This window comes from Trichechus manatus, unplaced genomic scaffold (genome assembly GCF_000243295.1).
Source record: "Trichechus manatus latirostris isolate Lorelei unplaced genomic scaffold, TriManLat1.0 scaffold00386, whole genome shotgun sequence".
Taxonomy (NCBI): domain Eukaryota; kingdom Metazoa; phylum Chordata; class Mammalia; order Sirenia; family Trichechidae; genus Trichechus; species Trichechus manatus.
Genome location: NW_004444322.1, coordinates 271,420 through 294,980, shown reverse-complemented (window position 1 = coordinate 294,980; position 23,561 = coordinate 271,420). Strand labels below are relative to the sequence as shown.

Below are 23,561 nucleotides of genomic sequence, written 5' to 3'. Positions count from 1 at the left end.
GAAATACCCCAAAACTGGAGGTGGACAGCCTGAGGTTTCTTTTGCCCCCTAGTCTAAGGCAGAACTTTACACCATTGTTAAAGAGTTCCCCAATCTGTGTGAAGATCCTCAGAAATTTAAGCAAGAATTTAAAATTCTGGTGGAAACTTATAAGCCTGGTCCAGCTGATCTGTATAACTTGTTACACATGTTGCTAGGACCTGGGCCTGTTCACAGGTGGATGGAAGAAGCTAACTGGAAAGAATCTGAGAAGTCATTGTCCATCCAACCAAATGTCTGAGGTACAGATTTGGTAACTCAGACTAAAGCTATTATGACAAATTTAATAGACTGTTTTACAAAGATTTTTCCCCATAAGATTGTTTGGGCTAAAGTTGAAGCTTGCAAGCAAGAACAGGATGAGAATGTTTATCATTTTGTCATAAATTTTTATGGAGCATTCAGGGTAGAACCTAGAAGATGAAGGAACCAGGATAGCTTTTAACACCATTTTTGTAGAAGGACTATACCCTGAGTTAGCTGACTTAGTTAAATGACATCAGTTAAATTGGGAGAATGTTGAAACTTCATGATTAACCACCTTAGCCTAGAAGTTAGCCCAAACCTCAGATCAGAAGGCTAAGGAAACTGAGGTGAAAACAAAGGCTCAACAAAATAAATGTATCTCTTTACAATTACAACAATTACAATCTCCTGGATACAATCAGACATCTAAACCTCAATTTAGGAACAGGTCCAGAGTTCCTCAGCCTGGAGTTTGTGGGGTTTGCTATTTTTGTAAGAAGCCTGGACATTTTAAGAAGAACTGTCTTAAATTAAAAAATAAGTCTGCTGGTGTAGGATAGGCATAAATACCATTGGAACAGAGTTGAGAATTCAGAAATAAACCCATACATCTATAGCCAATTGATTTTTGACAAGAGTGCTAAGCCCATCCAACGGGGAATGAATGGCCTCTTTAATAAATGGTGCTGGGCAACTGGATCCCAATTGCAAAAGAATGAAGTTGGACCCATACTACAGATCATATATAAAAATTAACTCAAAATGGATAAATGATTGAAATAGACATTTCTCCCAAAAGAAATAAAACTCTTAGAGGAAAACAGGGATAAAATTTCAAAACCTTGTTTTTGACGATGAATTTTTAGATATGAAGCCAAAAGCATGAGCATCAACAACAACAACAAAAAAAATTGGACTTCATCAAATGAATTTTTGTTTTTGGATATCAAACTTTATCAACAACAACTATGACTAAGCGTATTGAGCATCTTTTCATGTGGTTATTAGACATTTGTATATCTTTTGGGGGGAGAAATGTCTTTTCAAGTCCTTTACCCATGTTTTTGTTGGGTTGTGTCTTAGTTATCTAGTGCTGCTATAAGAGAAATACCACAAGTGGATGATTTTAACGAAGAGAAATTTATTCTCTCACAGTCTAGGAGGCTAGAAGTCCAAATTCAGGGTGCCAGCTCCAGGAGAATGCTTTCTGTCTCTGTTGGCTCTGGAAGAAGATCCTTGTCATCACTCTTCCCCTACTTTAGCAGGTTCTCAGTGCAGGGACCCCAGTTCCAAAGGACGGGCATGTTCCTGGTTCTTCTGGTTGGTGGAAATAAGGTTCTCCTGTCTCTCTGCTCGATTCTCTCTTTTATATCTCAAAAGAGATTGACTCAAGGTACAATCTAATCTTGTAGATTGAGTGCTACCTCGTTAACATAACTGCCTCTAATCCTGCCTCATTAACATCATAGACATAAGATTTACAACTCATAGGAAAATCACACAAGTAACAAAATGGTGGACAACCACACAATACTGGGAACCATGGCCTAGCCAAGTTGACACGCATTCTTGGGGGACAGAGTTGAATCCATAACCACTTGTTCATCTTTTTTTGGTGATTTGTAGGAGTTACTTATATATTTTAGATTTGAAATCCCTATCAGATATATGGTTCTCAAATTTTTTCTTCCATTCTTTAGGTTATTTCTTCATTTTCTTGATAAAGCCCCCCCCCCTTTTTTTTAGAACAGAACAAGGGGATACTCCATGTTTTAAAGACAAGAAAGGTGTGCATCAGGGTTGTATCCTTTCACCATATATCTATTCAATGTGTACATGGAGTAAATAATCTGAAAAACTGGATTATATGAACAAGGCATCAGGATTGCAAGAAGACTCATTAACAACCTTCCATATGCAGATGACACAATCTTGCTTTCTGAAAGTGAAGAGGACTTGAAACAGTTACTGATGAAGATCAAAGACTACATCCTTCAGTATGGATTGCACTTCAACATAAAGAAAACAAGAATCCTCACAACTGGACCAATAAGCAACATCATGATAAATGGAGAAGAGATTCAAGTTGTCAAGGATTTCATTTTCCTTGGAACCACAATCAACGACCATGGAAGCAGCAGTGAAGAAATCAAATGACACATTGTATTGGGCAACCCAGCTGCAAAAGATCTCTTTAAAGTGTTAAAAAGCAAAGATGTAACTTTAAGGACTATGGTGCTCCTGACCCTAGTCATGGTGTTTTCAATTACCTCATATGCATGTGAAAGCTGGACAATGAATATGGAAGACCAAAGAAGCATTGACACCTTTGAACTATGGTGTTGGCGAAGAATATTAAATATACCATGAACTTCCAGAAGAATGAAATTCTCTCTTGGAAGAAGTACAGCCAGAATGCTCATTAGAAGCCAGGGTGGCAAAACTTCATCTCACATACTTTGGACAAGTTATCAGGAGGGCCCAGTCCCTAGAGAAGGACATCATGTTAGGTAAAGTAGTTGTTTTTGTTGTTAGGTGCTATCAAGTTGGTTCCGACTCATAGCAACCCTGTGTACCACAGAACAAAACACTGCTCGGTCCTTTGCCATGCTCACAATTGTTGTTATGCTTGAGCCCATTGTGCAGCCACTGTGTCAGTCCATCTCGTTGAGGGTCTTCCTCTTTTTCGCTGACCGTCTACTTTACCACGTGTCTGTCAGTTTGTTGTACTGTGGGGGCTTGCTTGTTGCTGTGATGCTGGAAGCTATGCCACTGGTATTCAGATACCAGTAAGGTCTCCTATGGTGGACAGGTTTCAGCTGAGTTTCCAGACTAAGACAGACTAGGAAGAAGGACCCGGCAGTCTATTTCTGAAAAGAATTGGCCAGTGAAAACCTTATGAATAGCAGCAGAACATTGATATAGTGCCAGAAGATGAGGGCCTCAGGTTGGAAGGTACTCAAAAGACAACTGGGGAAGAGCTGCCTCCTCAAAGTAGAGTCGACCTTAATGTTGTCGATGGAGTCAAGCTTTCGGGGCCTTCATTTGCTGATGAAGCACGACTCAAAATGAGAACAGCTGCAAACATCCGTTAATAATCGGAATGTGGAATGTACAAAGTATGAATCTAGGAAAATTGGAATTGGTAGAGCATCAGCCAAAAGCAGGAAGACCCTCAAGGAGATAGATTAACACAGTGGCTGCAACAATGGGCTCAAGCATAAGAATTCTGAGGATGGCGTAGGACCAGGCAGTGTTTCATTATGTTGTACAAAGGGTCGCTATGAGTCGGAACCGACTAGACGGCACCTAACAATGTTTTCTGGGAAATTGTTTCAAATGCTATCAAGTCTTCATATTACATTTAAGGAAGGTTTAAGTGTCATATCCAGAAGATCTCAGTTAGTGTGTAACTATGCCACGTGGGAACAGAAACACACTTAAATTCAGCTTGGTAATGTTTACTTAAAAAAAAAATTAAAAGATTAATCATGTAATGATTGAATCCACTGAATACAAGGCTTTACCATCACAGCAGAGAAACGCAGTTCATAATGGATGACTACAGTGAAATTGATGTTTGACTGACAATGCATGAGTTATGAGAATTCTGTCTTTACTATTTTGACACAATATTCTCTTAAATTGTTGGATTATAATTTTGCATATATAGAATTCATTTCAGTCTTAAAGACATATAAGTTAAAAAAAAAAGAACAAGAATCAAGATGTTGTTAAGTGCCATCAAGCCTATTCGACTCAGAGCAATCTCATGTGACAGAGTAGAATTGCTCCATAGTTTTTCTAGATTGTAACTTTTATGGGATCTGATGGCCAGGTCTTTCTCCTGTGCAGCTGCTGGGTAGGTTTGAACTGCCAGCCTTTCAGTTCGAAGCTGAGTGCTTAACTGTTGCGCCACCAGGACTCCTTATCAAGAAGATATTTTGGGTTGAATCATGCCTCTTGTACTATCATTATGGTGTCCTGAAGGTATAATACCTAAAACTTCAATGTATAGTTAAACTAAAATGGATCAGGCCCAGGATATGCCACTTAAATGATTTTGAGATTATTCTATTCTCCCACCACGTGTCTGTCAGTTTTGTACATAGGGTTACTATGAGTCAAAATCGACTTGACGGCAGCTAACAATTCTATTCTCATTTACATAGACTTTTGGATACAATTTGCTAGTAGAAATTACAATTAATGGATTTATCTTCATAAGTGAAACCTCATAATTTTGTTTCATGGGTTCTCCTCATCTAGTTTTATTATCAGTTTTAGGTTAGTCTTGTAGAATAACATGGCAGAAAAAAAAAAGAATTATCAATACTTTACTTTTTACTTGTTAAAAGCCAGATTCTAAATGTATTTTCTTAATAGGGATATCTTCTAATAGTCTTCAATTTTTTCCTTTGTTTATTGAACTACTCAGGTTTTCTTCAGTATCTTGAGTCAATTTAAGTAATTTATGCTTTCTAGAAAATAACTCACTCTAGATTTTTGAATATATTTTAATACATGTATAGTGGTCACTGTAGGTTGAAATTTACTCAACAGCAATGGGTTTGGGGTTTTTTGGGGGGTGTTATAGTGTGTGTATATAAATTTACACACAAACACACTTTACACAGACACATATATACACACACATATGTATATATGTGTGTATTTTATACACACTACATATACATAGTAACCTGTACTTTTAAAAATTCATAGCCTATGTTGCTTTTATCATATAGCTATATTTGTCTTCTTTTTATTTGCATTCCTTGATCAAAACTGCCAAGGTCTTGACTGTATTGACACGCTTTTAAAAGAAAACACTTTTTGGCTAAAATTTACTCTTTGTTTATATCAGTGCTGACAATAGAAGTATGTGAGCCATAAATGTAATTAAATATTTCCCGTAGCCACATTTAAAAAATGAAATAGTGAAATAATTTTAATGGATTTTATCTGAACCAATATATCCCAAATATTATTTCAACATGTACTCAGTATGAAAAATTATTCATATTTCACTTTTTTTTAAACAGAGTCTTCAACGTATTTTTGAAGTCCCAACTATGCAACAGGCACTTTAATAGATGTGGGGATAGAGGGATAAACTAGACAAAGTCTGAACCCTCAACCTTAATTTCCAAAATGTACGAGGGTAAGTCAAAATATTGCTACTAGGGTTCCATTTCATACATGCATGGGTTTATTCCAAACAAAACGTGTTTAAACATGTCTCTGCAATCAGTGGATGGCTGCAGCCAGTACACTGTTTTAGTCTCCTTAGGGTGCCTTGGAAAAAAAAAGACACTTTTTGTGCCATGGGGAAAAAAAAATGATTTTGAGATCAGGACTAATATCAAATTTTTAACAAAACTCAAGTGGACATCTTCCCAAATCATTGAAGCTTTGCAGATTTATGGGAATGCTGCCCCACATAAAATAACAGTTTTAGATGGGTCAAACATTTTAATAAAGGTTGGCAAGACCTCAAAGATGAGCCAGGAGAGGGAAGACTGCTCAGGTTATGATGACTGTTTTTTCAGATTCCAAAGGGGTAATTTTGATAGATTTTCTTGAAGGACACAAGACAATCACAGAGGCTTATTATGAAGAAGTTTTAAGAAAACGGAAAACTGCATTGGTGAGAAAAAAGCCAGGAAAGTTGCACCAAGGACATTTATTCCATTATGACAATGCACCTTCTCATTCTTTGAGGGTAGCAAGGGCTCTCATACAAGGATTTCACTGGGAAACCTTACCCCATCCACCCTATAACCCTGATCTTGCCCCTTCAGACTTCTTTTTGTTCCCAAAACTCAAAGAACATTTAAAAGGAACACGATTTGAGTCCCTCGGGGATGCCAAAACTGCCATTTTCACGTGGTATAAATCAAAGAGTGCAGAATTCTTCGGGGAAGGGCTAGAGAGACGGAAACACTGCCTTCTGAAGTGTATAGACCTAGATGGAAGATATGTCAAGAAACAATAGCTAGCTTCACATTGTGATATTTTTGCTTAATAAAGATTTCTATGATTTTGTAACAATACTTTTTGACTTACCCTCGTATTACAGTGTATTTAATTTCCCAATGTGTAGAGCTTTGTCAACATCCACAAATTTGGATTATGTAGGCTTTTTTTTTTTAATCACTCATTTGAAACTGGTTATAATTTCATAGCTGATTTTATCTTTAAAAAACATGGAAAATTTCAAATACATATGAGTGGAGAGAAGAACAAAACAAAAACAAACATACACCCATGTTCAAGACTCAGCTTACTATCATGTTGCCAAACTTAATTTATCCTCATATTTTTTGCACAATCATTTTAAAGGAAATTCCAGGCACCATACTATCTTATGTGTATAAACTTCATAAGTTATCTCTAACCAACATTTTTTTCATAACCAAAATGCCATTACTACACCTAACAAAAACATAATTCCTTTTATTAGCTAATACTCAGTTAATATTCCCATTTTCCCCCTTAAAAATTTTTTTACATTTATTCAATTCATAATCTACATAAGGATCACTCATTCATTGCATTTGATTTGTTCAGCTCTTAAGTCTAAATCTCTAAGAGTTCCACCACTCCTGTAGAATTACCCACATTTTAGATTTGTTTCTTGTTGTGTAATTTAATTTGTTCTTCTATTCCCTGAATTTTCTCAAAATTGACATTAGATATTGAGGCTTGATTAGATTCAATATTTTTGGCAAGATGTGTCTCTTTTATTTTACCACATTAGGAGGCACATAATGTATTGATGTCCTACTTTTGGTGATGTTAAGAATGATCAGTATGTTACGATGTTGTCAGCCTGATCTATTCACTCTAAAGTTTCTGTAAACCTTTCACCTAATGACCTTAACGTCCACTGAGAATTGTGTGTAGGTCTATTATTTCACTAAGAATTACAAAATGGTAATTTTTTTCTAATTCTATAATTCTTTCTGCATTCATTCGCTGGAATTCTCCAACAAAGAACTTTCCCTTTTCAACTTTTGGCTGCCCTGAAATACAGTTCACACAGGAAGTGAAGGAAAAATGACTTTCTTTCCTTTATCAATTTCCAGCATGAATTGGTGCCCTGGCAACCTCCACAGGTATACTGTACAGATGGAAGAATACAGATGATAAGACTAAAAACTTTTACACATTCACTCCTTTAATAGCGTTTTTTTAGAATGAATTTCCTTAAGTTTAGCATGGTTTGAGAGGTGATGGAAAGCTTCAATACATGCATTAACATACTCTTTTCTTTGAATAAAACCTGGTGAGTTAAGCACAAAGCAAAAGGCATTTTTATGTTCAAAAGTTCTCTTCTAGAATTTCTCATGCTCCTTAAACAGAAAATTCACAACAGAAGGGTTTCTTTTAATTATTAAATTACATTATGAATTCTCTGATGGTAAGTAAGGTGTGAATGTTGTCTAAATGCTTTCTTACATTCCTTACATTTGTATGGTTTCTCACCAGAATGAATTCTCTGATGTTGAATAAGAGATGAATGAAGTCTAAAGGCCTTTCCACATTCTTTACAATCATAGGGTTTCTCACCAGTATGAATACTCTGATGCTGAGTAAGTTGTGACAGCAGTCTAAAGGTCTTCTCACATTCTTTACATTTATAAGGTTTTTCACCAAAATGAATACTCTGATGTTGAGTAAGTTGTGAGAACAGTCTAAAGGCCTTCCCACATTCCTTACATTCATAGGGTTTCTCTCCAATATGAATACCCTGATGTGAAATAAGTTCTGAGTAACGACGAAAGAATTTCTGACATTCCTTACATTCGTAAGGTTTTTCACCAGTATGAATTCTCTGATGGAGAGTTAGATGGTAGCCACGACTAAAGGTCTTCCCACATTCCTTACAATGATAGGGTTTTTCACCAGTATGAATTCTCTGATGAAGAGTAAGTTGTTGACGCACTCTAAAGGCCTTCCCACATTCCTGACATTCGTAAGGTTTTTCACCAGTATGAAGTTTGTGATGTATTCTAAGGCCTGTACTACACAGGAAAGTCTGTCCACATTCCTTACATTCATAGCACTTGTCGGCAATATTGAGTCTTTGATGTCGAGTAAGGTGTGCATACTGTCTAAAGGCCTTCCCACATTCCTTACAATCATAGGGTTTCTCACCAGTATGAATCCTTTGATGGAGATTGAGTTGTCCTCGCACTCTAAAGGCCTTCCCACATTCTTTACATTCATAGGGCTTTTCGCCAATATGAATTCTCTGATGTACTCGAAGTTCTGGGCCACATGCAAAGATCTTTTCACATTTTTTACATTCATATAGCTTGTCAGAAGTATGAATTCTCTGATGTCGACTAAGATGTGCACACTGCCTAAAGGTTTTCCCACATTCTTTACATTCATAGGGTTTCTCTCCAGTATGAATTCTCTGATGGAAAGTAAGCTGTTGGCGTACTCTAAAAGCCTTCCCACATTCCTCACATTCATAGGGTTTTTCTCTATTATTACTTTTCTGATATAGAGAGAAAGATGCACGTTTTCTGCAAGTGGGCATTTTTTCACAGGTGGTTTTCACTTGGCTGAAATATCCCTCTCGAGGACACTTCTGTCCCTCAAACTTGTTTTTAAATTCACAATCTTTTCCAACAGAGGAATCTTTAAGACCATGATTTTTAATTCTTTTCCTTATCTCCCACTGGGATAAATTCATTTCATAACTTTCCTTTTCTTGAAATAACTTGTTAGCATCATATTTGGATTCCAAATCTGAAAGAAACAAGAAGGCAAGCACACGATGTTCTCCTATTCTCCAAATGTAAACAAAGAAGTAAATAAAAACTTTGATAATAGGAAAAAATTAAGAAAATAAAGCCCAGTTTATTTGAATTAGCTAGAGAACTCTAAAATAGTCCTGTAATTTGAAAAAGATAAGGGGAATAAAGAAAACAAGGAGAGCTAATGTAAAAAGGTTGGCGATTAGGGAAACAGATTAGAAGAGTATTTCTTAAAGATAGATGAGGATCAGAATTATCCTGGGGAGCAAATGACACATCTTTTTGTTGTTGTTCAGGAACATAGCCTGAACAACCTAAATACCATGACCACCTAAATAAACATCTACAGAAGTAGGCACTTGGCACCTATATTTTTAACATTCTCTACCAGATTATTCTGATACAGATCAAAGTTTGAGAAATTTAAATGTTTTTAATGGATTCTCTTTTCAATCAGAACAAAGTTCAAACACCTTACCAGGAATAATATGGCCTCTGCCTACCTATAAAATATCATCTCAAGTCACTGTCCCCTTCGCTTCCTAGGTCTCTATCACACTTGCTTCCTTTAAGTTGTTAGAATATTTTATAATCTTTCCATTTCTTAGTTTTTCACAGGCTGTTAAATTTCCCAGGAATCGTATGACTTGGGTTCTCTCTATGGTTGGGTTCCTTTCTCATCCTTCAGATATCATGTTAAAAATCAGAAAACTTATTCTTGATTTTATCTAATTTATGTCCATTATTTTCTATCTCAGTAACTTGTTCCTTGTTTCTTAACACTTTTCTCAATTTTGTTGTTACATATCATTAATTCCCCCACTTATTGTTTTCTTCCTCTAAACCTTCCTAAAGGCAGAAACAATCTTTCACTCACCATTGAATAATAAACCCATTTAAAAAAATTGTCATAGAGTAGATCCTGACTCACAGTGACCCTATACGACAGAGTAGAAATGCCCCATAGGGTTTCCAAGACTGTATCTTTATGCGTGCAGATCACCAGGTCTTTCCCCCACAGAGCAGATGGCGGGTTTGAACTACCGACATTTTGGTTAGTGGTTGAGCATGTTAATCACTGCACCACCAGGACCCCAATAAACCTATAGCACATAGCAAACCAAAAAAACCAAACCCGTTGCCTTCAAGTTGATTCTGACTCACAGCGACCCTATAGGACAGAGTAGAACTGCTCCACAGGGTTTCTAAGGAGTGGCTGGTGGATTTGAACTGCTGACTTTTTGGTTAGCATCCAAGTATTAACAATCAAATTCCCATGATTAGTTAACAATTATTGGATATGTTCTGCTTCCAATCTAATACCTTACTAAATTAACTATTCTCTTTTTTGTCATTTCCTAGTGCAGTGGTTAAGAGCTATGGCTGCTAACCAAAAGGTTGGCAGTATGAATCCACCAGCCCCTCCTTCGAAATCCTATGGGACAGTTCTACTCTGTCCTAGGGTCGCTATAAGTTGGAATTGACTCGACGGCAATGGGTTAATGAGGTTATAGAAACGGGAAACAAATGCACATCTAAGCTATCTCAGTCAAATATATAAATGAAAAATGGGTGATACGTTTACATCTGGTCATCCTTCCAACTGCCATTCCACTTTTTCAGATGTTAAAGTGGTGATGTTTCTACTGTAGATCATTTCCTACCCTGATAGTCATGAATGAAATTTTTCCCCTTTTCACAAACAAGGTAATAAGAGAACCTATTATTTTCTTTTGAGTTTATATAACTATACATATCTATGTTAAAAACCCTCAGCCTGTCTTATCCCTTCATACTCTTCCCCATACCCTCCCTAACAATTCTCATAGCCAAAGTCATCACCAGTACTTCCTAGCAAAGTAGTTTAGTGATTTTTCATACATAACAACATGCCATATTCAAAGGCTTGTAAAATTCTCAGCAGAGATGTGTTTTTTCTCAAATTTTATGCGATAAGAGTTCAATATTTTTAAAAAAGATAAAGCTATTTTTCAAAAGCTGTAACACAGCAACACTATTTATAACAAGCCCAAACTGGAAAGAACACAAAATTGTTCATCAACAGAAGACTGGCAAAGTAAATATGGAATACTGATACAATGCACAGCAATGAAAATGAACAATCTACAACTACATATAACATGGATCAGTCTTATAAATATAATGGTGAATAAACAAAGCCAGACTAAAGAGTATACACTGATTCCACTTTTATAAAGTTCAAAAAACGTAGAACTAATCTATGGTGTCATGGATTGAATTGTGTCCCACCAAAATATGTGTCAGCTTGGCTGGGCCATGATTTTCAGTGGTTTGGCAGTTACGTAATGATATAATTTGCTAGTTATGTAATGATGTAATCATCACCCATGATGTGATCTGATGTGCTTAGCCAATCAGTTGTAAGGGGATTAGGGTGGGATGCGACACCCTTACTCAAGTCACAGCTGTGATCCAATGTAAGGAGAGTTTCCCTGGGGTATGGCCTGCATCACCTTTTGTCTTACAAGAGATAAAAGGAGAGCAAAGTGAGCAGAGAGAGAGGGACCTATTACCACGAAGAAAGAAGAGCCAGGAGGGGAATGCATCCTTTGGACCTGGGTCCCAGTGCTGAGAACCTCCTAGACCCAGGGGAAGACTGATGTCAAGCCACATGGAGATCTCCAAGTGATGCTGAGCCCACAGGTGTTGAAAGAAGACAAGCACCTTCCCCTAGAGCTGACAAAGAGAGAAATCCTTTCCCTAGAGCTGGCACCCTGAATTCAGTCTTCTAGCCTCCTAAATTGTGAGAAAATAAATTTGTTTGTTAAAGCCACCCATTTGTGGTATTTCTGTTATAGCAGCACTAGATAACTAAGACAGCTGGTATTTAACAAAATCAGGATAGCAGATAGTAGGGAGGAATGATGAGAAGGAGTCAGTAGGGGACTTCTGGTATATTGATAATGCTCTATTTATGAATCTGTATGCTGGTTAGCTGGGTGTGGTTACTTTGTGAAAACTCTCTGAGCTACACACTTATGATCAGTATATTTTTTAAGTATATGTTATATTTCAATATAATAAAAAAGGATATACTAAAAAGGCATAGAAAGGCAACAATAATTTAAAATGTGAATAAACTTTAAGCAGAGGCATGTAAATAAATGTCATGGGAAATACTGCTATAAAATCTGTATTTATCTCCATTTAATCAAAACTATGGTAGTTTTGTAAGAATTTTGTGGGAAAAGTCAATTTAGGGCCTCCGTAAGACAATATGAGAAAAGACACAAATAATACATATAAAATGACCAGCAATTCACTAAATAGTGATAACAGTGGTAAACAAGTAGGCAGTTATAAAGGTCTGACAAATCTTATAAGGCACAATGGTATTTTCAGATTTACTTACAAATAATTTTACTTGCAAAATAAAAATGAAACTCATAATCAAAATCAAAACAAAAGGCAAAAACTTTAGTAAAAAAAGTGAGAAAATGTTAATATTTGACTGTATAAAAGCCCACACACATTGGCATAAGCAACAATGAACAATGGAAAAAGTAACAGAATAAAGAAAGTGAGCAAAATAAATATAAGCATAAACAAACTTAGGGCAGAATGTCCATAGTCACTAATAATAAACAAATTAGAACAAGTTACAAAATTTATCCTATAAAATTTCAAGATTTTCATAAACAAACAAACAAACAAAATATTTCCAGTGGGCATAGAGTAAAACTGAGATTCTCATATATGGCTCCCCACTTAGACCTTGACATGCTGAATATGGCACGGCATGGGTCAGCGAAAAAGAGGGAGACCCTCTCAAGATGGATTGACAGTGGTTGCAACAATGGGCTCAAACATAAGAACAATTGTGAGGATGGCGCGGGACAGGGCAGTGTTTCGTTCTGTTGTAAATAGGGTCCCCATGAGCTGGAACCAACTTGATGGAACCTAACAACAACAACAACTTGTGGAATATTCTTACTTAGGAGACTAGTATATACAGCTGAGCTGCATGTTTACCAAAGAGTCAGCGATGTTTACCCCCAAAATTGTTTATGCCAGTTCTTATCCTTGTAAGCAACTAAAATTATTAATGTTTAATTAAAGACAACCACTTCTATGAAAACTAAGTTGAATGCTTTGGAAGTGCTGGCCATAAATGCACATTACATTGTTGTCAAAGTAGGCACAGGTGAGAAAATAGTAAAAGACAGTTGTAAAACATTAAATAAAAGGATTCTGTACTCAAGTTGCTTCACAAGTATCTTTAGATTCTTACTCCACTTTAAAGAAACTGAAAATGGAAATAACAGCCTATGCATTATATGTGTGATTTAATCAAGAAAGAATGGGCTGGACCTACACTGAAAGGAAAGGCCTGGCCGAACATCAAAAGATTGGCCTATGGTTGGATATTTTAGACATATATATATATAAAATAGTTTAAATGTTTAAAATTAATAAACCAAATACTAGTTTGAATTCTATTGGATCAAGGGGCTTTTTTTCTATGAAAGACCACCAATGTGAAAAAAAATATTAAGCCCATCTTACATCAATACAAAAGCAGAAATGTGATTTCCCTTTTCACAGTATCAGCTTTAATTAAAGAAAAAATAAGAAGCAAATCACCTGGTCATAAAACGATTACTTTGTTTCTTGAGATATCATGCCTTTAATCACCTTTCCCTGCTGACACAGAGGATATGGGATACAGAATATTTATGACCAAGGGAGTTTTAGTAACATTAACATCAGGGTTAGTGTATCAAAAGATATAAAAATGGTAAAAGCCTATAACCACAGAATTGCATTTCTGAGAATCAATACTGATCAAATACTGAACAGTCCATATTAAGTCCCAGTGAAATACCAAGTAATCATTACATTTTGCTGAATCTTATTTTCTCATTTCACTGAGGAACTAGAAGCAATTAAAATAAAAATATTATCCAGTCAACGTGGGTACTCAGGTATCTGTACTGGATTCATGGTTTCTCTTCATGTACTGGTTTCTACTTCTTCCTCTCTACTGAAGGTCATTGCTTACATTATCCTCTCTCTAGTCCATTAATTTTCCTCTCTTTGAAATCATTCCCTTATTCCTACTAACATGTTCTAACACCTCACATCTTAAAATACATTCCCTATATCCCCACATGGAGCCCTGGTGATGCAATGGTTAAGAGCTTGGCTGTTAACCAAAAGGTCAGCAGTTCAAATCCACTAGCTGCTCCTTGGAAACCCTATGGGGCAGTTCTACTCTGTCCTATAGGGTCGCTGTGAGTTGGAATGCGTTTGGTTTTGGTTTGGATTTTCACCACTGCCTCACCTTCCATTTTTTTATTTCCTAGTAACTTAAAAGTCCATCCAGTGCAGCTGATTGACACATCTTTAATGGCTGTTTTTAATCTACAGATTCCTCTACTATCTTTCGATTTCCCTTACAATTAACTTGCTGAAGAAAGTGTTTTTGGTCCTGTAGAGTTTTCCATAGTCTGGATTTTGCTGAGCGCAGCCCCAAGGTAGTAGAACATGTTCCTCTATCTTCTTCCCATAGATTGGTACTTGGCTCTAGAAGCTTGATTAAGTTTAGGACCAACTCGCTTACTTTATAGATGATACTGTATTCTTTCATTTAGAGAAACATAATGTATGACTGTCTCTATTTCTGTGATGCTATCAGCATTGATGCTCAATGTCTAGAGCCAAAGTTCATTGTGGGTTCTGAAATGGTAATATTCTAATGCTATCATTCCTTCATTTATTTGCTGAAAACTTATTAAGAGAAACATCCCTTCATCTACTACCTATTGGTATAGTTCTTATAGGATAGACAGGATATATGCTTTTTTTTCTTTAAGTTTACATTTTCCAAATAGGTTAGTTTCCTAGTATTTTCCTAAGGTGAACAGTTTGCTTTTAGTATCATTAGGAATTTATGGAATTAATCCTATTTTACACATTTAAAACACTGCAGTTATCATCTGTACTGATGCTCATCTTTGGCCAGTTGGAGACTCTCCAAATTGACTCATCTTCCCTGATCACCCTATCTAAATTACCACATCCACCCATCGTTATTCTCCATATTCTTACCCTATTAAAACTTTTCTTCATAGCAGTTAATGAGTTTGTAATATTTAGTAATCCATTTCTTTGTTTACTGTATGACTCCACTACTACGAGGTAAACTCCATGAGAAAAGGGCAATGAAGAAACAGATGCACAGAAGCTGAAATACAAAAGATGAGCTAGAAGGAAATTAAATCCAAAATACAGGTAAAATGGTTGTCATTATGGAAGAAAGCTTTTCCCTACTGAATGGGAGGGAAACAGGAGAGAGGATAAACAATGACGGTGGTAAGTGGACATACAGATGAAATTTTTTTGGTGGCTCAGGCTGAGAAGATCTAAGTTTTCTTCCCAGGCTTCAAGTTATTTCTTCACAAACAACATGTAAAGGATGTGTGTCCTCCCCGACCAAGGACTGTCCCATGCCATGACAGCTTACTGCTGCCTGACTCGCACTTACTCACCTGGGCTCCATCTTATTTTCTTATCTCTCCCAATCAGCCAGGGCTCTTTACCTTGCTCCAATAAAGTAACCACATCTGGCTTAGAAATGGAACATCCTGCTTGAAAGAAAATAAGAGAACATCATAAAGAAAGCATTTATGTGATCAGGCCTTGAGAGCAAAGAACACTGAGGGGCTTTACAAACATTCATACCAGAGTTACTTTGGGATCACAAGGAACAACAAGAACGGAGCGTAGGGACATGGTCTTCTTTTAATCTGAGCTCACACAAGCTCTGTCTCTTAAGAAGAAGGAAGGGTAGAGACCACTGATTTCAATCCTGCCTCTGTCACCCGAGTGACTAAGGCAAACAATTTAATCTCTCTGTGCCCCGGTTTTCTCAGTTGTAAAAAGGAAAAATAATAATGCCTACCTCATAGGATTGTTGTGAAGTTTGCGTAAAGTGCTTAGCTGAGTGCCAGCTACATAGTAAGCACTATGTATGTTCATTAGGTACTCTTTTGTTATTTTGGAAGGGTACAAATGTGCGTCATGGCTGTATCCTCTTACCATACTTATTCAATCTGTATGCTGAGCAAACAGTCCAAGAAGCTAGACTCTATAAAGAACACGGCAACAGGATTGGAGGAAGACTCATTAACAACCTGCGATATGCAGATGAAACCACCTTGCTTACTGAAAGCAAAGAGGACTTGAAGCACTTACTGATGAAGATCAAAGACTACAGCCTTCAGTATGGATTACACCTCAACATAAAGAAAATAAAAATCCTCACAACTAGACCAGTAAATAACATCATGATAAACGGAGAAGATACTGAAGTTGTCAAAGACTTCATTTTACTTGGATCCACAATCAACACTCATGGAAGCAGTAGTCCAGAAATCAAATGTCACATTGCACTGCGCAAATCTGCTGTAAAAGACCTCTTTAAAAAGCAAAGAGATCACTTTAAGGACTAAGGTGCACCTGACCCAAGCCGTGGTATTTTCAATCGCCTTATATGCATGTGAAAGCTGGACAATGAATAAGAAAGGCTGAAGAATTGATGCCTTTGAATTATGGTGTTGGTGGAGAACACTGAATATACCATGGACTGTCAGAAGAATGAACAAATCTGTCTTGGAAGAAGTAAAGCCAGAGTGTTCCTTAGACTGCTTCATCTCACATACTTTGGACACGTTATCAGGAGGGACCAGTCCCTGGAGAAAGACATCATGCTTGGTAAAGTAGATGGTCAGTGAAAAACAGGAAGACCCTCAATGAGATGGACTGATACAGTGGCTGCAACGATGGGCTCAAACATAGCAACAATCGTGAAGATGGTGCAGGACTGGGCAGTGTTTCCTCCTGTTGTACGTAGGGTTGCTATGAGTCAGAACTGACTGGATGGCACCTAACAACAGGTATTCTTTTTGCAATTTCTTTTTGGCTATTATTTTGTTATGAGGAAAATATTTAGTTTCTGTGGTGAAATGAGTTCCTTTACGTGGCCTTTTGTCTTAGTTCTTTGGAAAAACAGCTTGAGAGATTGTTCCCCTAAGCCCTGAGAAGTCACCTTTGCCCTAGTTTTCTACCCCAGAGGGTTTGTTACTTTTGTCCAGGTTGATTAATATTTTCTGGGTAAGCTATAAACTACTTTATGGTTTGATACTTTTTGTCTGGCCCTAAGCTGCATCCTGCCCTGTGACTGGTCTGTTTTATGTGCCTTGCAGGGATTGGTCATTATACTATAGACTATGCAAATGAAGTGACCATGGACTCTGCAAATGAAGTGACTATAGACTCCGCAAATGAAGAGACTATAGACTCTGCAAATGAAGTGACTACCGTCCCCCAAGGGGACTAGTCAGTTCATGGCCCTGCTGGAAGGGTTATGCCTTGAAATTGATAAGGAATTCACTTATATACGCAGCCAACCCCACAGAGGTTTCAGAAAGGAGAAAGAAAGCAGAAAAGGCAAGAAAAGAAAAGAAAGAAGAAGAAGGAAGAAAGAAGCATAAAGGAGAAAAGGCAAGAGAGGCAAGAAAAGAGAAGAGCAGAGAGACAGAGGTGGTGAGGAAACTCGTAAAAGAGCTGTAACACAGGTTAAGGGCTTTAACACTGAAGACAGCGGGAGGCCTGGAAGGGGCCCTGCAGCAGAGCCGGCGGCGACAGGCCCAGAAGGGGTTCTGTAGCAGAGTCAGTGGCGATGGCAGAAAATTGCTGCTGGGGATGAAGCTAAGAGAGCTGAACAAGGCTGCTACACTGGCTGTGAGCTGGGTCAGTAGCTGTGGAGAGGTCGATGGCAGGGAGGCCAAAGGCAGAGAGGCCTGTATGACCGAGAGGGGGTGTGTCTGTTATAGATAGAACTGTGTTTCCCCAAAAGAAATGTGGAAGTCTTAACCCTTGTAGCTGTACGTATGACCCTGTATTTATGACTTTTCTTTTGTCAAGGTAATGAGGTCATACTGGAAGGGGGGGTCCTAAACCTAATTACTCCGAAGTGTCTTATAAAAAGAGCAGAACAGACACAGACACACACACAGGAAACAGATGTCAAGGAACACCAAGGAATGTCAAGGAACTCCCTCCCCAAGCTACTGACAAGGAAGGACCCTCCCCTAGAGCTGATATCCTGATTCGGACTTCTAGGCTCCAAACTGTGAGACAATAAATTCTTTTTCTTTAAAGTCACCCACTTGTGCTATTTTTTGTTACAGCAACAGTAGGTCACGAAGACAGTGTCCAAGAGTTTATATGCAGCTTTCATTAAAGAAAGGCAATTACAGAACAGGACGGAGGAAGGTGTAAAGGTCAGTTAATTATGAGGATAGGTGCTTAATAGAAGTGCTTCTTCCCAAATGACAAAGCAGATATTCCGCTAGTTTCTAGAAAGACACCCCTAACATTCAAGTCCATGCATTCCTAAATTATTTGAGGTAGCTAAGCTTACCCAGTGACACCAAGTTGTTGTAGTTCTCTAGTATCACATCTCTGTACAAATTCTTCTGATACGAATCCAGGCATTCCCACTCTTCCTGAGAAAAGTCTACAGCCACATCTGTGAACATTACCAAATCCTGAAATGACAACCCACACACTATTTGTAAAAGTAAACAAAATATTTGAAAACAGAAGAAGGATTTCACTGGAGGAAGGGAGAAATCTACGAACTGAGTATGCCGGGGCCGGGAGCCTGTACCGTGCATCAACAAACCAACCAACAAACCCGCGGTGGCTGACTCGGTTCTGACCCCCGGCGCCCCTACAGGACAGAAGAGAACCGCCCCACGGGGTTTCCAAGGAGCACCTGGTGGATTCCCACTGCTGACCTTTTGGTTAGCAGCCGAGCTCTTACCCACTGTGCCACCAGGGCTCCGTAATGTGTACAGGCGACAGTTAAGGAACGAGTGTGACTGAAGCACAGCATGTACACGTTTTTGAAGGTTACTACTGACACAGACCAGAGGCTGGCAAATTTTTTCTATAAAGGGTCAGATAGCAAATATTTTAGTCTCTGCAAGCCATATATAGTTTCTGTTGCATATTCTTCTTCTTTGTAAACAATCCTTTAAAAATGTAAAAATCATTCTTAGCTTGCAGGCTTACGAAAACAGGCCATGGGCCAAATTTGGCTCACAGGCAGTAGCTTCCCAACTCCTGCTACAGACAAAATTCCCTACATATTGTGGGACACCGGATTTTATTTACTTCCAGACATGTTTAGGTAATTATCAGAATTTCTCAACTAACTGGCATAGTGCTCATAAGAATACTGCTTGCAAGAAGCTTCCCTAGAAAGTCTCAATGAATGGGATTTTCTCTGTCTTCTTTTCTTTTAAGGATTAGAAAAAATAATTGATGGAATTTTTTTCCACAAACGAACTATAAAATCTCTACTTTAAGTAGAGTTTGCATAAAATTAAAGAATTTCTTTTAGGCCTAAGTTCATCATTATATTCTATCATTAGCATTTTTCTTTGTTAGAGTAAATCCTTTATTGAATATTTTTAATTAACTACACAATAGTTCATTTTAATGGTGTGTTACACTTAATCATTCATTTGTATTTAGAATGTAAGTTACACAAAAATCTCTAAAACCACTTTTTCCAGTATGGTAGCCTATCCACACATGGCTGTTGAGCACTTGAGTGGTGGCTCATCCAAATTCAGATGTGCTGCTAAGTGTAACATACACACCAGATATCAAAAACTTTAGAAAGAAAAGAACAATGTAAAATACCTCAGTAATGTTTCAAAAAGTTAAAATTATGTGTGTGTCTTGCACGTTTCTACTGTTTCAGTGTGGCTACTGGATGATTTTAAACCACATATGTAGCTCACACTACACTTCTTTTGGCCAGTGCTGCTCTAAGATGTCCTATTGTCCTGAGTCCCGGATCAAACACCTCCCTCTTGGGACCTCACTTCTGCTCCATCGCTGCTCTAGACAGACCGAGCACACAGAAGATGCTGACAGATCCGGTCGATGCACACACGGCCGCGGACTGGGGAAAGCGGTGGCCCACAGCAGGGGCCTGGCTGCTTGCCTTCGTCCTCACGGGAATGGAAGAGACTGGGGAGCAGCTGTGGGATGGGGCTCCATCCGGAAGCTTCAGAATAATGACTGAGAACGTTCGCATAATTTGAAAAATACGATGCAATTTTAAACAAAGAGAAACGTCAACTTACGTGAGCCATGATTTGGGAATTGCAAGTACTGGTCAACGCTCCTCAGAGCTCATTTACTGGAAAAGCAGAGTCCACAGAAGCCGGAGCTGGGGGAAGAGTATGAAGCGGTGAGAACAGACTGGCCTCAGAGCTCCCCAATGACTTGAAAAGCCTAATCTACTTCTCCATTCCTTCACGCACCCCGCGCGCCCCCCACCCCCAACACACACACAAATTATGAAAGGTAAGAGGTAGTTCAGACATACACGTCCTCTCCAAAGCCACAGGGAAATCAGCTGCACAAGGATGCACGCCGAGCAGTCTCTCTACATCAAAGCACATGCTCAGACACTTCGGCAGGAGGGTTTAAGATCTGGACCTGAGAATGGGCTTCCCAGACCTGCTCTGAGCGGATCTTCCTCTCTCCACCGCCACCTTCCCAGCTAAGAAGTGGCCACACCATCAAAGCCAGAACCTCCTTCTTGGCTCTAGGACCTCGCTGGCCCCTCCAAAATAAGAGAGAAAACAGCCCAGACAAGAACTTCCCAAATTCTGTCATCACCCGGGATCTTTAAAATATACTGATGCCTGGCTCCAACCCCCAAACATTCTGATTTAATTTACAATGGGGAGTGACTTGGGAATTAGAATTTTTAAAACTTCCACAGGTGTTTATAAAACTTTCCCTAGGTGATTGTAGGAGTCCCCGGGAGATGCAAACGGTTAACATACTTGGCTGCTAACTGAAAGGCTGGTGATGTGAGGCCACCCAGAGGCGCCTGGGAAGAAAGCCTTGCAATGTAGTTCCAAAAAATCAGTCACTGAAAACCCAATGGAGCACAGTTCTGTGACATACACGGGGTCGCCATGCGTCACAATCAACCCTCCGCCAACTGGTAGATACGTAGGTGGTTATAACGGGCAGCGAAGTCTGGTTTGCAAACTTCAGCATGCATCAGAATCATCCCGAGGGCTTGTTAAAACAGACTGCTGGCCCCACTCTTAGAGTTCGGGATTCAGGAGGTTTGGAGTGGGGCTTGACAACCTGCATTTCTACTGAGTTCCCAGGTGATGCCGACATGCTGGACCAGACGCCACGCTTTGAGAAGCAGTTCCACAGACCACGCCCAGCACCCTTTCTCAGGCAAAACTGCACTTGCCCCCAGGGACCCCGCTGAACTAGAATCCCCAGGGCTCAACACATTCTTTTCCTCATCAGGAACACACATATTGCCTACGTGACTTCATTCACCACCTTGGTACCTAAGCTGAGGAAAAGTGAATTTGTAAAACATACCAAAATAGAACTCCACTGCCCTCGAGTCGGTTGGACTCACAGCGACCTTAAAGGACGGACCAGAACTGCCCCATAGGGTTTCTAAGGAGCCGCTGGTGGATTCAAATTGCCGATCTTTTTGGTTAGCAGCCGTAGCTCTCAACGACTGTGCCACCAGGGCTCCTTGTAAAACATAAGCATGGATAATTTTCCAGAAAGTAGACTGAACGCATCAACCCACCGAGACGTTAAAATGTACTAATTAAGGAAATGCATATTAAACGAATAAGGAAAGTGCTATTTCACATTGCATTACCAGAGTTGAAAAACTGATGACAGCCCATGTTAGTGAGAACTCCATACCAAACCCATTGCTGCTGAGTCAATTCTGACTCCTAGCGACTCTATGGGACAGAGTAGAACTGCCTCTAGGGTTTCCAAGGAATGGCTGGTGGATTTGAACTGCCAGCCTTTTGGTCAGCAGCTGAGCTCTTAACCACTGCACCACCAGGAATCCATACTAGTAAAGTTGTGGGGAAATGACCACCAGTAGCAAGACGTAGACAGAATAAAATGATATGTGGATAGAAATTGTTTAAAACGGGACCAAAAAAAGCTAGAAAGAACACAATCTCCTTCAACATGATTAAATAAATTATTGTGCCTTCACACAACGGAAAACTGAACACTCATTGAAAATAAAGATGAAATTCTACTTTGATGTCATGAAAAGATACCCCCTACTTATTGTTAGGGGAAGAAGACAGGTGAGAGAATACTACTAGAGTGTGATTGTATTTGGTGGGAAAAATAGATATACATCTATGAACATGCATGTGCATAATCTGTGAAAGGACTTGGAATAAAATTTTATTATGTTTCCTCTACTTAGTGGTATTCCAGGCTGTGATGGTTAATTTTGTGTCAAATTGGCTAGATTATGGTGTCCTGTTGTTTGCCCAAACTCTAGTCTAGATGTAGCTGTTAAGGTATTTTGTAGATGTGACCACAATCAGTTACTGTTAAGTACAAGAGATTACCCTCGATAATATGGATGGACCTCATCTAATTAGTTGACGGTTTTAAGAGCAAATCTGAGGTTTCTCAGAGAAGGGATTCTGCTTCAAGACTGTAACATGGAAATCCTGCCTGTGTTTCCAATCTGCTGGCTTGCCCTACACATTTTGGACGCAAGACAGCAGTATCAACTCTTCTCTGAGTTTCCAGCCGGCCAGCCTGCCCTACACATTTTGAACTTGCCAGTCCCCACAACTGAGTGAGTCAATTCCTAATAATCAATCCCTCTCTCTCTCCCACTCCTTTCCAACCCTGTGTGCGTGTGCTCGCACGTGTGTGTGTGCTCGCACATGTGTGTGTGTGTGTATCCTATTGGCTCTATTTCTCTGGAGAACCCTGATATACATGTGATCTTTATTTTGTTCTTCTCTGGAGTCTCCAAACTTTTAAAATTTAGTTTTTATCACTTGCACCTGGACATAAATTAAAAATAGCTGTGCAAAGGATTATTACAAAAGCCCTATAAATTCCATCCCTGCCACCCTCTTTCCCATCTTCCAAACTATACACAAATTTCACCTCTCTCAGCTCTCTTTTGCTATTTAAACTCCATACATTTAAACAATATGCTAACATTATTTTCCATTTTAATCATTATCTATTGACTTCCTACTAAGGAAGGCACTTTTTCTTTTTCTCACCCACTTCCCACCCCACATATGCATACTTGCACTCTCCCCTTCTTTCCAATATGGTTTTCTCTTATTTCAGTGTAAATGGACATTCAGATAAATTTTTAAAAGAATATTCAGGTTATATTCTTGTGACCATGTAAACACCATGGCCAACTGAACTATTAATACACTCAGCTTCCCTGCACATGTCATTTTCTTTCTTGAGGTTAAAATAATCTTGCTTTTTGTAAGCTTAGTTTTCTATGAAATTATGATTATTTCATTTCCCAGATTCTCCCTCAATTGAAGAATCAGGAAGATGATGCATAAAATAGCAGAGCTATCT

The 23,561-nt window shown here is 38.6% G+C and overlaps 1 protein-coding gene across 8 annotated transcripts in view; it reads right to left on the bottom strand.

The window, feature by feature from the left end:
- Nucleotides 1–6,440: 6,440 nt before the first annotated feature.
- ZFP30 (ZFP30 zinc finger protein) overlaps nt 6,441–23,561 on the bottom strand; it is a 221,162-nt gene continuing 204,041 nt past the window's right edge. For 2 of the 8 annotated variants that reach the window (XM_023725748.1, XM_023725746.1), the window contains exons 2-5: nt 20,270–20,355; nt 18,529–18,655; nt 15,593–15,691; nt 6,441–9,051 (exon numbers count right to left, since the gene is read on the bottom strand). In XM_023725748.1, coding sequence (XP_023581516.1) covers nt 7,685–9,051; nt 15,593–15,691; nt 18,529–18,655; nt 20,270–20,278 — 1,602 coding nt within the window. In that variant the 5' untranslated portion in view covers nt 20,279–20,355 and the 3' untranslated portion in view covers nt 6,441–7,684. Of the gene's footprint in view, nt 9,062–12,739; nt 13,281–15,592; nt 15,692–18,528; nt 18,656–20,269; nt 20,356–20,514; nt 20,596–20,648; nt 21,330–23,561 lie in introns of those variants that run through there. The other 6 variants (XM_023725745.1, XM_023725747.1, XM_012559912.2 and 3 more) reach the window with 6 other exon arrangements.